The sequence below is a fragment of the Myotis daubentonii genome, chromosome 3 (assembly GCF_963259705.1).
Source record: "Myotis daubentonii chromosome 3, mMyoDau2.1, whole genome shotgun sequence".
In the NCBI taxonomy this organism is placed as follows: domain Eukaryota; kingdom Metazoa; phylum Chordata; class Mammalia; order Chiroptera; family Vespertilionidae; genus Myotis; species Myotis daubentonii.
Genome location: NC_081842.1, coordinates 14,692,603 through 14,716,114, shown reverse-complemented (window position 1 = coordinate 14,716,114; position 23,512 = coordinate 14,692,603). Strand labels below are relative to the sequence as shown.

The 23,512-nt window shown below is 37.9% G+C and overlaps 1 protein-coding gene across 2 annotated transcripts in view; it reads left to right on the top strand.

Annotated features, from left to right (window-relative positions):
- Positions 1-23,512, top strand: part of NCAM2 (neural cell adhesion molecule 2) — a 421,570-nt gene that overhangs the window by 275,638 nt on the left and 122,420 nt on the right. For both annotated transcript variants that reach the window (XM_059686798.1, XM_059686799.1), the window contains exons 6-8: positions 968-1,085; positions 4,160-4,320; positions 9,828-9,973. In XM_059686798.1, the coding sequence (XP_059542781.1) occupies positions 968-1,085; positions 4,160-4,320; positions 9,828-9,973 (425 nt within the window). The remainder of the gene's footprint in view (positions 1-967; positions 1,086-4,159; positions 4,321-9,827; positions 9,974-23,512) is intronic.

Sequence of the window (23,512 nt, the reverse complement as noted above, 5' to 3'; positions counted from 1 at the left end):
AGAAATTAAATGCAGTTAATCAGAAAGAACATTATGGTTTGACACCTAATTTGAAAGCCCTGTCTTGAAGCAGTGAATGATTGCTTATAGAATTACATATACTGATGAGAACCCAAATAGGAAATCCATTCATGCTCCAAGTAGATCTCAGCACTGCTGTAAGTCAGGGTAGTAGAGCCTGTCTTTTTGTGAACAGTATTTTATAAAAGTATATATATATACCAAAATGTCTATTTTATTGTTTAGTCTAGTTTGATAGATTCAAAATAGTATAATGGCATAGAGTAAATTATCTAATTATTCTACATCAGAAAGTAGATCTGTGATCTTAAAGTCATTTGAGATCAAGTCAGCCTGTTGATGTAAGTACAGATGTTGACTATCAAGTTTTAAATCTTAGGCCTGGCCCGTGTGGGTCAGCGATTGAGTGTCAACCCAGGAACCAAGAGGTCACTGGTTCGATTCCTGGTCAGGGTATATGCCTGAGTAGCGGCCTTCATCCCCAGTGGGAGCCATGTGGGAGGCAGCCAATTGATGATGTTCCTCTTTCATTGATATTTCTCTATCTCTGCCACTTTCCCTTCCTCTCTCTCTAAAAATTGATGAAAACATTTAAAAATATTTTATAGCTTAGTATAAACAACAATAGCAAAAGTGGTGGTAAAAATGTCCCAATGGTATTGCTGAAATGTTCTTTTTTTAAAAAAAAATTTTGTTTTATTGCTTAAAATATTACAAAGAGTAGTACATATGTCTCTTTTCCCCCCTCCTCCCCCGACCTTCCCCCGGCCTCCCCTATCCCCCAGTGTCTTGTGTCCATTGGTTATGCTTATATGCAGGCATACAAGTCCTTTGGTTGATCTCTTACCCCTCTCCCCCAACCCTCCCGGGTCTTCCCACTGTGGTTTGACTGTTCGATGCTGAAATGTTCTTCATCTCTCTTTATCTATGTTCATCTGTTTTTCAGTGCCACCAGAAATCACAATGCCTCAGAAATCCTTCAATGCCACAGCAGAGCGAGGAGAAGAGATGACATTATCCTGCAGGGCCTCTGGCTCTCCTGAGCCCACCATCTCTTGGTACAGGTAAGCTGTGTACCCACAATTCCCTCTGGTCTGTGTCCCTAATCAGGCTCATGAAAAAATAGTTGCGACCTTTTCATTATGTCTGGAAGGAAAGCGTTTTTTTTGAATTTTATTTAAAAGGCTATTATGCTTTTGTTTTCATTCACATTGGTTAAATTCAACGGTTAGAGATCAGCAGAGTGACTTAACCCAAGTCAAAGGTGCACCCATAGTGCCGATCATTCTGTCGCTAAGGCATGTTTCTGTTTTCATTCATTCAGTTTTCACATTGCACACTTCATGGTTTTGCATTTCATTTTTTACACTTTATTTTTCAAATTTTATTTTTCAGTTATAGTTGACATTATTTTATATTAGTTTCAGGTGTATACAGTTTAGTGGTTAGAGATAAGTTATATAATTTACAATGTAATCCCCTCAATAATTCAAGTACCCACTTGGCACCACATAACTTATTATAATATGATTGATATTGTCTATGCTGAGTTTAACATTCCCATGATTACTTCTCAGTCCCTTCACCTTTTGATCCATTCCCACAACCCCCCTCCCTTTGGGCAACCATCAGTTTGCCCTCTGCCTGTATTAGTATGATGTTGTTTCTTTGTTTGTTTCTTTGATTTCCACTAAATTTTTCAAGATCCATTCACTTCAAAGCTCAAATCATGACTTTTTCCCCTTGAAAACTCCCAGAGTATGTCAGCCACCTTCTTTTCTCTTCTCCCTTACTATAGTAGATATCTTCTCATTCTCCCTAAAAACAAAACCCAAAAAGTTATTAACTTAGTAATGGGATCTATAGTGCCCTCTATTACTGTCAGTCATATGAATTTTTCATGATAAGTGCCCATGTCTCATTCATTTGCTACATTTCAAACATACTATATAATAAAAGGATAATATGCAAATTGACCCTAACAGCAGAATGACCAGAAGGACTGCTGGATCAGCCACCATGAAGCTCACTGACCACCTCTTGGTCCCTTCCCCTGGCCACCAGGCACCGATCACCTGATGGCAAACAGGGAACCAGGGGTTGGGGGGCGGGGCGAGGCCAGCTGCGGGCAGCTGGGGAAGATTGCCCTGATCGCAGGCCAGGCCTACGGACTGTACCCGCACATGAGTTTCATGTGCCTGGCCTCTATATTAGTACAATATTTCACATGAGGTAGGGAAATAACTCTCCTTATCAGAAAGAACACTGGAAGTTAGTTAATCTGCTCCTTATATTACTGTTTGAATTGAGGGATATGGAAATTGTACTAAAAATTTTAGTTGCGACCTGTGAATGAGGGCAGAGAGGGAAAATACACATCTATGGGCTACTTGTGAGAATTCACACAGGTAAATAATATAGGCAAAAATGTTGTATAAAACACACGTTATTGAAACTTCTAGTGTATTATTATTTTATTAGTAGTCATAGTATTAAACAGATCAATATTTTTCACTGAATAGATTGAGAAATAGATTGTATCACCAACTGCACTGAAAGATCTCTTTATACATGAACTTCTAGAGAAAAATGCTGAAATGTCATTTTTTATAATTGTGAATATAGGGTTAGTAAAAATATTTTTAAGTTAAAAGTACAGAGTTCTATATATACATTTGCTATTAGTAGTTTATAAACTCTACTTTTGCACTCTACCCTTATGATATTTTTGCACATTTCATGATATTTTTAGAGATATCAATAGAAACTGAACAAGCAGATGTTATTGAGTTATAGAAGGATAAGGATTATATGAAGATATGTGCCAGTGCTTTCTAGAAAGCAAAGCCAAAGTTCACTTGAAAGGTCATTTAGCTTATCAGATAAATGTTCTGTTTCTATAGAGGAAATACTTTATAATCCTTTTAGAGATTTTTCTTTGTAAATTTATATTTGTACGGGAAAGTAAGTCTTTCCATCCCTAAGAACAGATCCTAAACTTTTTATATCAGTGGACATTAAAATCTATTCAATCATCTAAAGCACCATTATAAGAAACATATAGAAGGAGAGCTGGAAGAAAGAATTGGAGGGAGAGGAGATGTCAAAAAACAGAATGAAAAAAATATGCAATATAAGAAGGTATCACACATATTAAGGGGAATTGTTTCAGATTTAAAGATATTTAAAATATTTTTTGCTATAGTTGTTATAAAACAGTGTGTAAGACATTGTCTTAGTGTACCACAAAGGCTAGCATTAGGGAAGAATGAATACGGCTTCAGTCCAGAAAGAACATGGAAAGTGTTAAATATTCAAATCTAAGAAGGAAATTATTTTTTAAATGATTTCTCCTCACTAGGGAATTAGATCATTATATTCAGCATAATTTCTCTAACTGCATTTTCACATAATTACTCTTATTGGCAGTACAAGTTTTCGGAATAAATTGGTTGCATATTTAAATTGCATTTACTTTGAAACTTAAGGTAGGTTTCCATAGAAATTCTATTAAATGTGTCTCAGGAACCTAGTAAATAAAGTTTTCACAAATACGTGTTGACTCACCAACATTAAAAAGGTACATAGAGTTAAAATCATCAAATGAACTTTTTTGGTTTAATAATCAAAGTACAGATTGAACCAATGTGCTCTTTTGCCTAAGATTGGCATCAGTATTTCAACATAACTCAAATGTTATTCTTGTCTATAAAGTCAAAACTATTTTAAAGTATAACTTTAATACATTAAGTTTTTCTGGGCTACTAGAAGTATACTTTAGATTGGATTATAGCTTTATCTATCAAGAGCTATGAAATTATTACCAACTACACATCAAAAAGTTGGGTATGATGCCTGGCTGGCAATCAATAGGTTGATTGTCAACCTATGAACCAGGAGTCATGTTTCAATTCCCTGTCAGGGCACATGCCTGGGTTGCAGGCTTGATCCACAGTGTGGGGCATGTAGGAGGCAGCAGATCAATGATTCTCTCTCATCATTGATGTTTCTATATCTCCCTCTCCGTTCCTCTCTGAAATCAATAAAACTATATTTTTTAAAAAGTTGAATATGATTGTCTCCTGAGTTGTGAAGCCTGATTTATGAAGATCAACCTCTTTTCTTTTCTTTTTTTTAGGAATGGCAAGTTCATTGAAGAAAGTGAAAAGTACATATTGAAAGGAAGCAATACAGAACTCACTGTCAGAAACATAATCAATAGTGATGGAGGCCATTATGTCTGCAGGGCCACAAATAAGGCAGGAGAAGATGAAAAACAGGCATTCCTACAAGTCTTTGGTAAGTATTATAGCATAGTGGTTAAAAATGTTATGTCTAGAGGGAGGTCTGGGTCAATTTTACTCTGTCACTTGTATGAACTGTTTAACTTTCCAAAATAAAATCTCCATTTTTCATCTCTAAAATATATTTTAAAATTGCAGCTACCAGATAGAATTGTTTTAAGAATTACATGAAATTATACATGTAAATTTTTGTGAAATATTGGCTGACTCATACAGAGGTTTGAAGAAAATTCATTTAATTACACTACTGGGATCTCATATATAGATACTAGAGGCCTGGTGCATGAAATTTGTGCACTGGGGGTGTTTCTCCCACCCAGCCTGCCCCCTCTCCAGCCTGGGACACCTCAGACATCCCTCTCATAATCCAGGACTGCTGGCTCCTAACCACTCACCTGCCGGCCTGCCTGCCTGATAGCCCTTAACCTCTTCTGCCTGCAAGCCTGATCACCCCCTAACCACTCCCCTAACCACTGCTGACCTGATTGATGCCTAATGCTCCCTGTTGGCCCAATGGCCCCCAATTGCCCTCCCCTGCCGGCCCGGTCAACCCCAACTACCCTCCCATGCCAGCCTGGTCGCCCCCAACGGCTCTTCCCTGCAGGCCCGGTCAACCCCAACTGCCCTCCCCTGCCAGCCTGGTCACCCACAACTACCCTCCCCTGCCGGCCATCTTGTGACAGTGTGGAGGTGACCATCTTGTGGCGGCCATCTTGTGACAATGTGGGGCTGGCCATCTTGTGATGACATGAGGGTGTCCATCTTGTGAAGAAATGGGGTGGCCATCTTGTGAGGATGTTAGGGCACGAGGGCGCAAGGGCCACCTAGGCTTTTATTAGTATAGATATTCATTGCTCTTTATAAATATTTAAATGAAATATGTTGAGATCAGCTGTACTTTCATTATATTTCAAAAGAGGACACCTATGAGGCTATAATTAGGCCACATTGTCATGCAACTGTAATTAAATATTCCCATTTCATTAAAAAGAAATATAATATAAATATCTTCCATAATTACTAAAAGCTATATTATATTACCCTATTTGGCAATCTAATAGAGAGTTAAGAACTAGTATGCTTTTTTAAAATTATTTGTTTGGCTTTCATTATGTTTTCAAGAAGAAAAACAATTTTGCTGGTGAATATTTAGTACGGTGGGGCCTTGACTTACGAGTGTCCCGACTAACGAGTTTTTCGAGATACAGCCGTCTCTCGGCCAATTTTTTGCTTTGAGTTGTGAGCTAAAATTGGGGTTACGAGCCAGCTTCAGAGACCCCACCGCTAGTTGGCACAGCGAACGTCAGAGTGAACGCCACAACATCAGCCCAGCATCACGTGTCTCACTCCTTCACTTTAAGATTTGACATACGAGTAATTTGAGTTACGAGCTCAGTCACGGAACGAATTAATCTCGTAAGTCAAGGCCCCACTGTATATGAGTGTTCTCTTTAAAAAGCATAACACTAAAACTCATATGCAGTACTAACATTTAGTATATTTTCTCCATTTTTTTTAAATTAAATCTTTATTGTTCAGATTATTACATTTGTTCCTCTTTTTTCCCCCCCCATAACTCCCCTCCTCCCAGTTCCCGCCCCACCCTCCGCCCTCACTCCCCACCCACTGTCCTCATCCATAGGTGCACGATTTTTGTCCAGTCTCTTCCCACATCTCCCACACCCCTTTCCCCCCCAAGAATAGTCAGTCCATTCCCTTTCTATGTCCCTGATTCTATTATAATCAACAGTTCATTCTGTTCATCAGATTATTTGTTCACTTGATTCTTAGATTCACTTGTTGATAGATGCATATTTGTTGTTCATAATTTGTATCTTTACCTTTTTCTTCCTCTTCCTCTTCTTAAAAGGTACCTTTCAGCATTTCATATAATCCTGGTTTGGTGGTGATGAACTCCTTTAGCTTTTCCTTATCTGTGAAGCTCTTTATCTGACCTTCAATTCTGAATGATAGCTTTGCTGGATAAAGTAATCTTGGTTGTAGGTTCTTGGTATTCATCACTTTGAATATTTCTTGCCACTCCCTTCTGGCCTGCAAAGTTTCTGTTGAGAAATCAGCTGACAGTCGTATGGGTATTCCCTTGTAGGTAACTGAGTTTCTTTCTCTTGCTGTTTTTAAGATTCTCTCTTTATCTTTTGCTCTTGGCATTTTAATTATGATGTGTCTTGGTGTGGTCCTCTTTGGATTCCTTTTGTTTGGGGTTCTCCGCGCTTCATGGACCTGTAAGTCCATTTCTTTCACCAGGTGGGGGAAGTTTTCTGTCATTATTTCTTCAAATAGGTTTTCAATATCTTGCTCTCTCTCATCTTCTGGCACCCCTATAATTCTGATGTTGGTACGCTTGAAGCTGTCCCAGAGGCTCCTTACACTATCCTCGCATTTTTGGATTCTTTTTTCATTTTGCTTTTCCGGTTAGATGTTTTTTGCTTCCTCGCATTTCAAATCATTGACTTGATTCTTGCGCTCCTCTGGTCTGCTGTCGGGCGTCTGTATAATATTCGTTATTTCAGTCTGTGTATGCTTAATTTCTAGTTGGTTCCCCAATATAAGATCGAGGGTCTTATTAGTTTTCGTGTAGATCTCATTAAGTTTATCGGCAGCTTCTAAACAGTTCTTGAGAGACCTTAAAAGTGTGGTTCTGAACTCTATATCTTCCATTGACAATTTTGTCCTGTTTCTTTGTCTCCGCATTTTGTTATGCTTCCTTGGTGCACCCCCTAGTGGTCTTTGTTCGCAGTCTTATAGTTAAACCTTGATTGTTGTAGCTAATCCCAGGGAGGGTTTGACCTCCAGGCCAAGTGGCTATGAGAATCAGCTGTGTCAGCAGTGAGAGAACTTCTGTCCTCTAGGGAGGTGCTAATCTAGCCTTTGCCTGAGGCTATCCGGCAAATGCCTCTGTGCAGGGCTTGGGCGGGGCGGGTCGCACAGGATCAACAGGGTGGGCCAGAGAGAGCAGTTATGGCAGCTCTCAGTCCTGTCCCCAGGGGCTCTGCCTCTCTGAGTCCCAGCACCCGCTGCAAAGCCCGGAGAGAAAGCTGCACTTGCTCTGACCGAAGCCAGACAGTCCCGCTTCTCCTGTTTGAGTCTGGGTCCCTAAAGACTCGCCGGGATCTGGAGCTCAGAGTCTGCGACTCCCTCCCGATTGAAAACGCCAACTGCGCCCTCCGCCGCCAGCCCGCTCCGCACCTCAGAATTTGACTTCAGCACTGCGCCTCCTCTGAGTGTCCGTGTGCGTTTCTCTTTCCTCCTAGTTGTAGGACTTCCACTCAGCCAGCGTTCCTGTGGTTCTGGGTGATGTCCCTTCCGTTTTTTGGTTTCACTTTTGAAGTAGTTGTTCAAAGCAGCAAACTCCGGCGTTAACCTATGCCACCATCTTGGTTCTCCTTTTCTCCGTTTTTAAAAACACTGTTGACAAAATGCTTTCACAGCTGAGACTGGAAAGGAAGGAGGGAGAACTCTGTAAGGGTAAGAAGGGCCAGTGTTTGCAGTAGGCAGATGCAGGGGACTATGGCTACAGAGCAAGAGCTGAATGGTAATACACGTGGACACACTCTCTGCCAACTGATCCTGTAATCACATAATAGAAATATTTTCTGAACCAAAGACATTTTCATAAATTTTCATTATATCATGGCGGAGTGAGACAGAAAAAAACTAAACCAAAATACATTAAAATAATTAAATAAAATTTGGAATAACAAAATATTCAAAAAAGAACGTGAAAATGGGAAAACCAGGTGGTGGTGGGTATAGAGGGCTATTATTTTGGATAGCTTAGTGTTGGAAAGTTACTCAGAAGGTAATGATAAAATGCATCTCCACAAAAATATTTAGCGATGAGATATCAGCAAAGGCCAAGTCAGGAAAAAATTGTTCACATAGAGGGAAGAGTAAACAAACTTAAATTTAATAGAAATTATAGAAAGCCCATAATTTGTTTCAGCAGTATTATTCATTTTAAAAAATTGTTCCCTTTAAAACATTAAATAAGTCTCACTCAGAATAAAAAAATAATTACTTAGAAATGATGGTGTCTGAGTTCATTCCAGAGGGTAATGTTCTCAAGCTACCTCAAGGGGTTCATATCAAATACTGTTTATTTACTTGTAAGAATGGCAGTAAGTAAGAACAGATATTAAAAAAGTTTCTAATATTTTCATATTATCAAATAGAAAATAATACATGATATATGCCACATCACTGTTATAATCACTTTTGTATGATAATACTGAAAAATATTGTATTGTGTTTGACACAAAGTAATGTATATATAGTGGAAAGGTAACTAAATGTATTAATTCAATGGAATAAACACTTAATTGTTAAAAATTATGTATGCTATATTCCTGATATCAGGAATCTAATTTTCTAAGATTAAGAACTACTTATTAATATACCATGATTAATTGCACTTAAATGTTTTAAAAATACCTGTTACTTATCCTTAAATAAAAGTGCTAGGTTATATCCCATTATGTTTTAACAAGTAAAAATTTAATAAATGCAGATAATTCAGAGTTTACAAATGTGAAGCTCTGTAGTATTATATAAGTTTGTGGATGGACATAATTTTAATTCTAAGATAATTTAAACGAATAGACATAACGTTTTATTTTCTTTTTAAAGAAGTCATAATTATAAAGAAATAGTTACAGTGCTAAGTAATATTGTTAAGGTAAATTGAGGTAAAAACAATCAACTAGGATAATATAAATAAATAGTATTTTTGTATCTTTATTAATAAATATTTTAGATATTTTGCTAATTATACCTGACTACATATTCAGGATACAGTCATCATTGTTTTCTCCTTGGTGATATTGTTTTAAAAGCTTAGGAGATAATGACTCACTAAGTGGATGCCATGCCACCCCCCCCCACACACAGACACAGACACACTCAGACTTAAACACACATGTGGCTTTAAAAGGGAAAATTTTAATTTGTGGTTTAAGAGAAAAATACATAATAAAGTGACTCTTAATATGGCAATATGTTGGAAGGAATTATAATGCGTATGTTGGTATCTAACCCACTTCAAATCCTATATAATAAAAGTTTAATATGCAAATTGACCGAACAGCAGAACGACCAGCACAGCAGCCCTCCTCCACAGCAGCACTAAGTATGCCTTGGGAGTGGGCCTAAGCCATCAGTCGGATATCCCCTGAGGGCTCCTGGACTGACAAAGGGCACAGGCTGGGCTGAGGGACCCCCCACCCACGAGTACATAAATGTCATACACCAGGCCTCTAGTTAGTTTATAGTGATCATCGATGTGAACTATTTTTGGAAATTTTTTCACGTGTTCCTTGCAACTCTGTCGGCCCCACTCTAAAGCGAAGCATACTGCCATGCCTGCTGCAATGCTAACAATTCCATATCATTCTACTGTGGACTCAAATGCCCATCAAGGATTTTAGGTCTAAAGAGAAATATTTTCCCCCAGTACAGATGGAGTAATGTATGTATTCTTTACAGTACAGCCTCACATCATACAGCTAAAAAATGAAACTACGTATGAGAATGGCCAAGTCACACTCATCTGTGAAGCGGAAGGGGAGCCTATCCCAGAGATCACATGGAAAAGAGCCGTGGATGGGATCACATTCTCCGAAGGCGATAAGGTAACAGAAACTCAGTGCATAGTGGTTTTCAATATCATTGTAGTGTTGGTGTTTTGCACATTATTAAATCTCACATTCGACTCCAATTGACCAAGTAACTTGTAAGAAATGCAATAAGGGTTTATTTTTTAAAAAGGTAAGTCTACCCAGTCAGCCTAAAACTAAATTCAGAGGAGGAAAAAGACCTAGTTTAATATTTAAAGGTATGTTTTATTAAGCCACACAATCTTAGGTTGTTGGAATTCTTCAATTTGCCAAATTGGCTTTTGGTATATACTGAATGTATAAAATATCTTATGGCAATTTTATCCCCTTCACCCTGTGCTGTGAAAATGAAAATAATTCGAATTAATAAGAGTATGTTTGTCATTTCACTCTTTACTCTTTGAACTGTCTTTGTGCAGTACAAAAGTAGGTTTCTGCTTTCATATAATATTGAATCTAGTAAGATAAGTGAGTATAAATGTAAATTGTGAACTTTCACCAGAATGCATACAAATTTATGTAAAAATCAATTAAACATCATCATATATTTCACTAAAATCCATGGAATTTCATAATTGTCATTTTAAACAAGTCATATAAGTGTCCAAGTTTAAACAGAAGCAAAACAGAAAGAAAAAGGTAGTAAATTAATGATATGATGGGTTGGCATTTTCACACGAGTAAAAAAAATGTAACAGTAAGCTGATAGATGGGTTTTATTTTCTCAATGTTAAAGGTAAATGTCCTTTAAATGACTTTCATTAATTTAAATATAATTCTGAAAAAGTCAGTGATATCTATAATATATGTAGCTTTGACTTTCCAATATTGATAGCAGAAAAATTTTAAATCAGTTTATTCAAAATACGCTTTGTATTCCTTCAAGTCATCATATCTTTAAACAACATGCTAACTCCATATATTGACAACTTAGGCTACTTCCTATCCATTTATAGTTTATCTTTGAAAGAATGTGTTTCCCACATATATTACTGTTCTTTTTCCCACTTTCTCCTCATGATGGCATATTTAAGGGAGTATATCTCTTTGGAAATGTACAAATATTTTATATATGCATATTGAAAATATAAATTTTCCCATGTAAACAATATAGTTTGCTTTAATATTTTTCTTAGCAGAAAATAATATATATTTCTATGGCACAGTTGGCAAGTTTGAAAGGCGTTATAGTTCCATAAAATGTTTAAAATAGTCAAAAAGCAATTAGACATAGAAAACTGTAGGCAATGCTTTCATGTCGATTTAGTACATTTCTGTCGACGAGATTACTCAAGTATGATTTTCATGTCTATAAGCCCTTATTAATTTTTTCTAACTCAAAGTTTCATTACTTTCCTGTCTACTGTAAAATTCCTAAAAGTTCTCTTCTCTAAGATGGCTTTTACTCCTTATTTAAAAGATGCTTCTTTATTATATACCAAGAACGAGATATACATTGTATTCCGTTATTTTATCAGTATAAGTTAGTCAAGTAGCTGTGAGCCTGATATTTTATTCTACACTCTACACCCCAGGCTTCTCAAAACTATTTACAGAAATTACTTCTATAGTAATTGTGAAAAATAATCAACTAGTTTTTATTTGTGAAGGATTATATCTATTAAAGTAGACATCCTTTTTATTTTTTATTTAGTTTATTTGTTATAAAACAATTATAAAAACCTAAATATGTTTTTTTTTTAATTTTTCTAAATAACAACTTTTATCCAGTGGATAAAAAAAGTTAAGACTGCTGTATTTATTTTCTATCATGATATTTCTCCAAAATTATTTTATGATCCCCATTTTATTTTCTGGATTGGTAGCCTTTTTTCTCTTAACATTACCAATTTCTTCAGCAGTCAAACTTCAAAAATTGAATAGTTAAACTGAGCTTTAAAGAAAGACAAACCTAGTTTTGATTCTCAATTCTGCCATTTATAATGTTTAAGCTTTGGCAATGTTATCTGAACTCTTTTATTATTTATTTTTTCAGTTTCTAAGTCATTTACTAACATGACAATAAATTTGGCTTCAGTAACTCTAGTACACACACACCACAACAGGAACCCCAGCCACTGATCTGCTTCACAACACAAGGCCATGAACTCTTTTAAGATGAGTTCTTCATCTTTAAAATTGGGATAATAATACTTATTTTCCTTGTATAAGAAAGGTGAAGTGTGCCTTGTAAAATGCATATCGATGTCTTTACCATATTGTAAAAATTCAATCAACTTTATTTTTTCCTTGTCATATTACATAATTTTTAAAGCATAGTTTATCTTGTGTGGGCCTTTTTTTGGGGGGGTGTTGGGGTCGAGCCCCAGCAGGTCCAGGGGTCCCCAAAGGTGTGGACGGAGTCGGCGAAGAAGGAATGACAAGGAGACAGCGTTCAGTTGATCAGCAGCCTAGCCAGGATCTCTAGCCAGGATCTCCAGCCAAGTTCTGGTCTGGATCTCCAGAGAAGTTCTGGTCAGGATCTCCAGCCAGGTTCTGTCCAGGTTCTCCAGCCAGGTTCAGTCACCAGGTTCTAGTCAGGTTCTCTTGCCATGTTCTATAGTCAGGTTCAGTCCAGGATCTTTTGCCATCTTCTCTCGCTAGGTTCTGCCTCTAGGTTCTGAGGCCAGTTTCTGTCCAGGATCTTTTGCCATGTTCTGTCTCTAGGTTCTTCTCTAGGTTCTGTGCCTCTAGGTTCTGTCTCTCTTGGTTCTGTCTTCTAAGTTCTGTCTCCTGCTGTCTTGTTGCATCTGTATTTATACCAATTGATTCCAATCCTATCAATCTCTATTCCAAAGGTTAGGGCGTTTCTTATCTCCATTCCAGGGAGTAAAGATTATGTAGCTTAAGCATGATTGTTCCTAGTTAAAATGATTAATTACCCGCCTGGCACTTAGTTAAGAGGTTTTATTCCATCACTAACTTCAGGGGAAAATCCCTACCTGGGGATTCAACCTTTCTCGGAGAGGTGACCTTGGTTAAAACACAGCGCCAAGAAGGTGAGCAAACATATTAAGAACCATATGCCATATATGCCAGGTCCCTTGAAACAGCAAGGATGGACCGGCTCCCGGCATGCGGGGGGGGGGGGGGGGGGAGGGTGTGGATTCTGAGTCTACTCTAGTTGTTAATAGACTCCATAAAGTCTGATACCTAAAGTCTGACTATACTTTGACCATCATAGATTATGTTGAGATCATATGTCTTTTGTCTTAAAAAGTTACATGAGATTGCATTTGCCATAAGAATCACCTGAAGCGTCTGTTAGGATTCTGGAATCCCACAGCCGCATGTTAATGTCATAAGTCTAGCACTGGAACTGGGGGTGCATATTTTATGAACTCATCAGGTGGCATTATATGAATGGTCTTCAGGCCATACTTCAGAAAACAATTCTCTTACTTGAAGTCAAATGAAATTTAACAACTACTCCTTTCAACAGGAAAATGCTCTTACCAGATTTACTGGGCACCTGATGGGGCCTGGGAAATACAGGACAAAAGAAAATAAAACTTCTGATCATGCATCTAGGGCTAAAGTTTTGATAAAAATCCCAAAATATGACTGTGTTTAGCCAACATGTTCATCATTGAATTTGAAGCAGAGGGTCTCAATTAATAGTGTCCCTTTCCCTTGACTAAGTTCTCAATCACCGGGTAAGAAAAGGAAATACACGAGGATAAAATATGTGGCATGTCCTCATACTGAATTACAGAATTGGTTAGACTTAGCATAGCGGATAACTCTTGTCATAATCACTGCTGAGGTAAGCATCTGGGCTGAAAACTGCAGGGAACCTGTGGTTTCTACTGAAGGTCTTTTCTGAAAATAAAAAAGGGAGTGGCTAGGAAAAGTGCATCCAATATGATGTCCTCAGAGTTACCAATGAGACATCCCCCTCATTCCCTCAGGGAGGAGTAGGCAAGGCAGTTGGAAAGTCCAGGAGTGGAATGTTAGCAGAGCTCCCCTTCCATTGCATATATATTAGGAGCTCATGACAAATGTTCACTACCCAAAAATCATGATGCTTATCACTTATTTTTCTATTGATTTCAGAGATGAACGGAGAGGGAGAGAGCAATAGAAGCATCAATGACGAGAGAGAATCACTGATTGGCTGCCTCCTGCACAGCCCCCCATGGGGCTTGAGCCCACAACCCAGGCCACAGCCCCCCATGGGGCTTGAGCCCACAACCCAGGCATGTGCCCTGACCAGGAATCGAACTGTGACTTCGTGGTTCATAGGTTAATGCTCAACCACTGAGCCACGCCAGTCAGGCAAAGCTTATAACATTTTAATGAGCTCTGTATATGCCTTGTCTGAACTTATCTTCTGGAATGCTTGCCTCATAATAAATGACCCCAAAACATAGTGGCATAAAACAATCTTTTATTTCCCTTGTGATTTTGTGGATCAGGAATTTGGGGAGGCTCAACTGAGTGGCTACCACCAGGAGTCTCAGATGTGCTCACATGTAGATGTTTTCAGTAGCTGCAGTTTGAAGTAGGATTGAACTATGGGTATTAACATACCAGAAAATATCCTTGTGTAATATGTCTCTCAGAAACAACAAAATTATGGTGCTTAAACACAGAGCTCTTTTAAACTCATAAATATTTTATCTCTAATCTACTTACCTACATTTAAAACAATATATGTAATTTTTAAAACTTCAGAAAAAGATTTTTAAAAACATGTACTGTGTAAGAAAAATAGAATATCTACTTGCTTTAGAAATATTTCCTGAATATCCTTTGTTATTTCAGGATACTATTTTGTTCTTGTTCCTATTTTTAAAGAAATCACACAGTTTTTACTCACTAACTTTTAATGATCCATTTATTGAAAATTTATAAGCAATGTATTGTAGTGATAACAGTATAATTGATGATTTTTCATTAAAATATTGATTTACTAGGGATATCTAAAAGTTAATTAAATTGAATTTTAGCACATTATAGTGGAGTCATCTTTTTTTCCTTTTTTTTCTTTTTTTTAAATAATTTTTATTTCTTAAAGTATTACAAGGAGTATTACATATGTATCCTTCCCCCCCCCCCCTTGACCTTCCCTCGGCCCCTACCCCCCTACCCCCCGTGTCTTGTGTCCATTGGTTAATCTTATATGCATGCATATAAGTCCTTAGTTGATCTCTTAATCCCCCCCCAAAACCCTCCCCAGGCTTCCCACTGTAGTTTGACCGTCTGTTCAATGTTGCTCTGCCTCTGCATCTACCCCTGTTCATCAGTCTATACTGGTCCCCATTATCTGTCCCAACCTCACTGGGGCCGTCTCAGCCTCACCGGGGCCGTTTCAACCTCACCGGGGCCGTCCCTACCTCACATTTGTTTATAAGAATTAAAGTCCCTAACTTTTTCATTTAATATAGGATATATATTTAATTTCATTAATAATTAAATGTATGCAATAAACTTTAGATAACAACCAAAGCTGTTGTTGTGGAATATGTAATAGCCATGAATTAAAAGTTATAAATTATTATTATTATTTGATTCTTTATTGTTTAAAGTATTACATATAGTGTTACATATGTCTCCTTTCCCCCCCATTGACCTCTCCCTGGCCACTCCCATCCCCCAACACATGCCCTCCCCGCAGTGTCTGTGTCCATTGGTTATGCCTCTATGCATTTATGTATGCATACAAGTCCTTTGGTTGATCTCTCCCTCCCTCTTGCCCCCTCCTTCCCCCCTACCCCCTGAAGTTTGACATCTGTTTGATGCTTCTCTATCTCTGGATCTATTTTTTTTTTTTATTCTTTCTGCTCCACAGTATTCTTTTTTTTTATTGTTTAAAGTATTGCATATGTCTCCTTTTTCCCCAATTGGCCCCCCACCTGCCACTTCCACCCCCCAGGACAAGCCCCCATCATCCCAGTGTCTCTGTCCACTGGTTATACTAATATGCATGTATACAAGTCCTTTGGTTAATCTCTAACCCCCCCCCCCCCCCGCCCCACCCTGCCTTCTCTCTGAGGTTGGACGGTCTGTTCAGTGTTACCTTGTCTTTGGATCTATTTTTTTTCAAGTATATTTTATTGATTTTTTTTTTTTTTTTACAGAGAGGAAGGGAGAGAGATAGAGAGTTAGAAACATCAATGAGAGAGAAACATCGATCAGCTGCCTCCTGCACATCTCCTACTGGTGATATGCCCGCAACCCAGGTACATGCCCTTGACCGGAATCGAATCTGGGACCTTTCAGTCCGCAGGCCGACGCTCTATCCACTGAGCCAAACCGGTTTCGGATCTATTTTTGATCATCAGTTTGTGTTGTTCATTATATTTGAAATTTTTGAACAATTTCAAATTACTTTCAAAATCTTTATTTTAAAAATAAAACCATGCTTCCTCACAGGGTTGTTCTGAGGTGTCAGTGAGATTGTGTGTCTGAAGTATTTAGCATAGTCCCTGGCTATTAACACTGTCATCTATTCTGAACCAGTTTCTTCACATCACCCTTATTATCATTCGTTTGATCAAGTGTCAGTGTATATATATGATTACAGGCATTGATCAATTAGCATGGGAAAGTCATGCAAGTGTCACATAGGTCAAAGTTTAATCCTAACTGCGTCACTTTGCTGGGCTTTTACCATGTTACTTCGCAGTCCTGATTTAAGTTCCTGTATGTCTAAATCTGGGTAATATTAAGACTTACCTGGAAAAAAATTCTGAAGTTGAATTCAGAGCACAAATAACAATATCCCAGACACAAATTGCACAACATTAAGTGTTGTGTTTTGTGTTTGTACTTGGAGGTATACAGTCTTTAGATGTTTTATATAGGAGAATATGTTCAGAGTAATTCTGCGTCAATGTCTTCTGCGACAAAAAGGAACCACACCAAAATTTAAATGAGCATAGTCATATGCAATGAGTTAGTCATATCATCCACAAGTGCAATAGAAAGCTGCTATTGTTGCTGTAAATTGTTCTCCCTTGACATAGCTATATATGGATATTTATGATGAAATGATCTCTAGCAATATCAAGTTAATGGCTCAGATATGAATTTGTTTTACCACACTCAATTTCTGATCTTGTAACTATACATTGCATGCCTCTTAGAAGTTGACAGTGTCAGTAATCTGCATTTGAGTTTCATCTTATCACTGTGTGTTCAATCTCCATCTCTGCAGGGAGTGCAGGTGTGAGCTCTAACTTCTGGATAAGGATTGATTCTCAGTTTACTCCTAAATGATAAAGGCTGGTCTTGCATTCTGTGGGACACAAATCAGTACCAGAAACATCACAGAATTTTTTACATCATCATCTTCTTCTTCCCTTTCTCCTAAGTCTATATTCTCAAAATCCCTTGAAATTTTTGCTCTTAGGAAGTGAGTAATTTTTTTGTCTCCTTTTGAACTCTTTTGCACCCCCCATATTATATAGCAACTAGAGGCCCAGTGCACGGATTCATGTACCTGGGGGGTCCCTTGGCCTGGCCTGAACCCTCTTGCAATAAGGGACCTTTCAGGGGATGTCAGATAGCCGGTTTTGGCCCGATCCCTGCAGACCCGATCCAGAAAGGAAGGAGCCTGATCCTGTGCATTGAGTGTCTGTCCCCTCATGGTCAGTGCACATCATAGAGACTCGTTGACTGGTCTTTAGGTTGCATATATATATATATATATTTTTAGAGGCCCAGTGCACAAAATTTGTGCACTTGGCGGGGGGTTTCCCTTAGCCCGGCCTGTGCCATTTGCAGTCTGGGACTCCTCGGGGGATGTCCTCCTGCTGGCTTAGGCCTGCTCCCTGGGAGAACAGGCCTAAGCTGGCAGTCAGACATCCCTCTGGCAATCCAGAAGCCCTCAGGGGATGTCCACTTGCCAGCAGGGAGCAGGCCTAAGCTGCAGTCGGACATCCTTATTGCTGCTGAGGAGGCGGGAGAGGCTCCCGCCATCACCGCTGTGCTGGCAGCCATCAGCCTAGCTTGTGGTTGAGCAGAACTCCCCCTGTGGGAGCGCCCTGACCACCAGGGGGCAGCTCCTGCATTAAGCGTCTTCCCCGATGGTCAGTGTGTGTCATAGTGACCAGTCATTCCCTGCTGTTAGGGTCAATTTGCATATTACCCTTTTATTATATGCCTGGTGCATGGGTGGGGGCTGGCTGATTTGCCCTGAAGGGTATCCCGGATCAGGGTGGGAGTCCCGCTGGGGTGCCTGGCCAGCCTGGGTGAGGGGCTGAGGGCCGTTTTTAGACTGGCAATACTCCCTTCAGGGTGGGGAATCCCCGCTGGAGTGCCTGGCCATCCTGGGTGAGGGGCTCAGGGTTGTTTTCAGGTTGGCCACACCCCTTCAGGGTGGGGGTCCCTGCTTGGGTGCCTGTCAGCCTGGGTGAGGGGCTGATGGCTGTTTGCAGGCTGGTCACACCCCCTTCAAGATGGGGTTCCCCACTGGGGTTCCTGGCCAGCCTGGGTCAGTGGCTGATGGCTGTTTTCAGGCTGCTCAAGCACCCCCCCAGTGGGGACACTCACTCCATGGAGGTTTGGCCAGCCTGGATGAGGGGCTGATGGCTGTTTTCAGGCTGGCCACACCCCCTTTAGGGTGGTGGGTCCCCACTGGGGTTCCTGGCCAGTCTGGGTGAGGGGCTGAGGGCTGTTTTCAGGCTGGCCAAGCCCCCCCACCCCCCGGTGACAGAAGCTCCCAGCCTCTCCTTTTTTTCTTTTTTTCTTTTTCATTCTGGGATTTATTTACCTTTTATAATTGAAACTTTGTAGCCATGAGAGGAGCTCAGAACCAGCCAGGGCGGGGAGGAGGGAAGCCTCCTGCTGGCTCCAGCTCTGTGGCCATGCCCAGCTGAAAGCAGGTATCTGAAAGCAGCCCCTCACCCAATTATTTATCTTCTATAATTGAAACTGTGTTGCTTTGAGTGGAGCTCAGAGCCCACCATGGCAAGCGGGAAGCTTGGCTTCCTCCATCATTGTGGCGACCAAGCCTCCTGCTTGCTCCAGCTCCATGGTTGCCAGCCGCCATCTTGGTTGGGTTAATTTGCATATCACCACTCTGATTGGCTGGTGGGTGTGGCTTAAGACATAGCAAAGGTATGGTCAATTTGCATGTTTGTCTTTTATTAGTGTAGATAACACTGGTTTCTGAAATATTGTTACTTGTCATTGTAGAATGAAGTGGAAGTAAAAAGATCTATAGGTATTTATTTGACCTCTGTAATGCTTACAAAATGGTAAACATAATTAACAGTGAGCAGTTTCTTATGTGAATAGAATGTTTCACGTAGTAATTATAAAGTTCTTAAAATATTGTCTGGTGAATGACACCTCACATGTATCATTCTTCTGCTCTTAACATACAGATTCTATAATTATTTTATTCCAGTTATATTTTTCTACATAGTAAATTATAGGCCTACCTCCACTAGAAATTAATCCGCCTCTACATTGAACAAAAAATGAATGTATAGCAATAAGTCATAACTATTTTAAATTAGAATTTCTCAAACTTCACTCCTTTGACCATCAGCTTTGTCCTTTTTTTTTTCTTTTTTTTCTGTATTCATGTGCTACCTGGACTGTTATAAACCTGATTTATTTTTCTTTAAACTAAATTGTTTCTTCATTTTTTATTATTCTAACAAAAATACCAATGAAATTAAAACATGATTTTACACATTATACCTTTAAATACACTTTCAAATATATATAAGACTATAAAATAAAAATTATTTTTCAAAGTAATACCTAAATTTAGCACATGCACTTCTTTGGCATACAGACCATACTTTCAAAGCACACCTCTTGTTTCAAACATACTTTAAATGAACGTGTTACAAGGTTTAGCAATGAAACTCTGAGGAGTGGAGCACATTTATAGAGATATTTCAATTACAACAGAACCCATTCTCCACCCTCCTACTTGTGGTGCCAAGCACTTCTCTCAAGTAAATAAATGTGCTGCATTATTAATAAATGGGTAAAAACCTCATGAATTTTATAATAACAGAAACTCATTTAATTTCAATCCTTAACACAAATGGTCCTTTCACAATGATGCCAATAAACTCAGTAAATAAAGCAGGGTGATTAACTTCAAAAACAATTTCTTCCTATTTTTTTCTGACATAAAATATGAAAGTCTAGTCTTGGCCTGATCAATGAAAAACTTTTTGATTAAAATAGTTGCATTTTGTGTTCTTTTACATTCATTCGAACAATGTGTCTTTCTGTGTTAAAGATAACAACCTTACCATTCAAATTTAACTTTAGTATTTTATATCTATTTTGCTTCTTGTTTGTTCAAATAAATAGCTACATTTAAATTGAAATTATTAAAAAATTTAAATACAAGCCTGAATAATCTACATTAATCTTTTTTGCACTTAGATACAGAAGGCATAGTGTACAAAAAAGTCCCTTTCTATTTTAATTGTGTAGAAATGCTAGACATTACTCTCCATGAATTTAGGCACTGTGATCTGAACAATACTTACTTTAAATGTTCTTGCAGCCTAAATTACCAAGTCCAAAGGAATCTCTAGCTAAAATAAAAATAGTTCTTTCATATAACTACCTGAATAAAAATATGTTTTCAATTTTATAACAATTTAAATATCTCAGCATATAAATATTTATTGTCACGCTACTGAATTCATGATTATATTTCCATTTTGTGCTCTAGCATATTATTCTTTATTGTGTATGTAGAGCTTTGGACCTGAGGAAACTTCTTGTTTTAAAAATGATTTACTTAAAACTATGTTTAATGGAAAGCAGATGATAATAGAGTGAACTTTTCACATCACATGAAAATCTTCACTGAAAATTCTTAGATCATATATTGTACATATATATCTATTTATATTCATTTACAAAATGTGCCTATCTATGTTAAAGATGGCAAATTTACTGATTCAAACTTCACTTTAATATTTTATGCTGATTTTGCTTTCTGTTTGTTCAAATAAATAGTGAATATAAATATAAATATACAGTGAAGGTTATATTAAACGTTTTTATTTTTCTCTTTAAATTCTAAAGCAAATATGAGTTCTTTATTTTTTTAAAGATATCTTTATTGATTTCAGAGAGGAAGGGATAGGGAGAGAGAGATAAAAACATCAATGATCAGAGTGAGTCATTGATAGGCTGTCTCCTTTGTGCCCCAGCGGGGAATGGTGTCTGCCTCCCGGGTATGTGCCCTTACTGGGAGTCAAACCGTGACTGCCTGGCTCAGAGCTCTGTGTTCAATCACCGAGCGACACTGGCTGGGCACGAATATGACTTCTTGAAAGATACTTTTATAAATGTAATCGGCAAAATAGTCTCTAAAGTGATAGAATTTTATGTGACTAACATTTCTTTTATTACTTTCCAAAAATCCATTGAACAAATATCACTGAGGGATGTTATGCATGCATGTACTATTCTAGGCACAAAGAATGCAATATTAATAACAAACAGTTCCCTACTTCATGTTGCATACAATTTAAGAGGGGATATTTAAAATCATTAGTCCTTTCTTTATGAAGGTGAAATTTTGAAATACACAATTCGGTTACTGAACATATCAACCTCTAGCATGTGAGTGAAGTTGTACAAGGCTACAATGCAGCTTCGGCCTGTTTGTGCACTGTCACAGATCCAGCTCAAACTGTTCCTCAGATGCAATTGTGCTGGTGTGTGACCGCTCTCCTCAGTACTTCGCCTCTCAACTTACTGTAGGCTTATGAAAGTTGCTTAGGTTTTCATTTTTAAAAAGAAACTTAAAAACATACATAAGGGTGTAATTGGCAGTACCTTTATATTATACCAAAAAAATTAAGACCTTCAACCCACTTTTCCTTCTTAAATAAAAATTATCAAAATGAGATCAAGAATTTCACAATAAGCCTGGCTGGTGTGGCTCAATGGTTGAGCATCGACTATGAACCAGGAGGTCAGGATTTGATGCCGGGGTTGTGGGCTTGGTCCCCATTGTGGGGCATGCAGGAGGCATCTGATCAATGATTCTCTGTCATCATTGATGTTTCTATTTCTCTCTCTCTCTCCTTTCCTCTCTGAAATATATATATATATATATATATATATATATATATATATATATATATATGTACTTTTAAAGATATTCACAATTATTATTTTAATAAAGAGAGTTTGCAGAGTTTCAGGTACTGGCTCTTTATTATAAAATCTCCATTGAAGTAGAAAGTAAAACATGATGGCATATTTATAGCATTATTTTGAAGGATGAAGGACAGTATATAAGTATTTTATATATCTTCGTGAGTAGTTATACTTTCAGGCAATTTTTTACAGCTGTATTTTTATTACTTTTATGAGGAATTTTATTTTTACTTCTTTACCAAACCCTGAAGGTGCTTTCAGGAATTCAATTACTGGAAATTCTCAGTGTCTGATTCTAAGACTGATAAACACACAATACACACACACACACACACACACACACACACACGCCAACAAGAGCAGAGATCAAGGAGAGAACTATAATAAAAATAAAACAAATTTTAAAATTAGTAAAATGTTTTAGTAAATAATTAAATGATAGTTTAAGTATTTTAAAGATAGTTATATGTACTAATATAATTGAACTAGACATGTTGGATAATAGAATGATAAGAATAGAAGGTATAAAAATATATAGCCTTTCCAGGAATCAGAGGTTATAGAAAACAGACTATATTAAATTCCAAATGAGAGACTATCCAATCCCTTGAATTTTTCTAACAGGATTTGCAAGATTAGTGTCTAAAGGAAAATCTACGCAGTTGATGTGATGTGCATTAGAGAATCTTGAGTAATCTTTGTTACCATGAGATTCCGTTTCTCTATGAATTTAAATGTTTGAGTTACTAATCAGGGGAGTCATACTGAACAAAGGCTATACATCAGAATCACATAGGGAGCTGTGTACACCTACACCTGACTGAGCCTCACTCCTACAGTTCAAACTGAGCCTGGCTCCTGGGTATTCTGATCTAATAAATTTTTGATAGGATTAAAGATATATATATTTTTTAAATCCCCTGAAATAGTTCTTGTGTGTATGCCCTGTAGCATTCTTCTGTGTTTGAAATTACTGTATTTCTTCCAGCACAAACATACCTACACTATTACATACAAGTGCATACCAACACACTTAGCATGCACGAAATGTTTATTTAGAAACTTAAAATGATCTTCATATTCTCTACAGCTATACATAGATACATTTGTATAACCAATGGATTCCTAATCATGCTACCTTTGCTTTTCCTACTTCACAAAAATAGAGCCTAGTAGAATAGTATTATGGGGTAGTTGTAACAGTGATTCTTTGTTTCAATTCCTAGATATCAGGTAAATTGCCAGTTTTTCAGAGGTAAAGTTCCACTGTTTATAAAATAAGTCCTCATTAAGCTCTATCACTTTCTTATTCAATAAATCTCTCTAGTGACTGAGTAGATAATCATACATTTTAAGATACAGTGTTTGTTCTGATGCCAAGCCCTTTTTAAAGCCAGCTTCTTACTAATTTTTCAGTTCATGATTTTCTAATACTCTAATATAGTGAAGCAG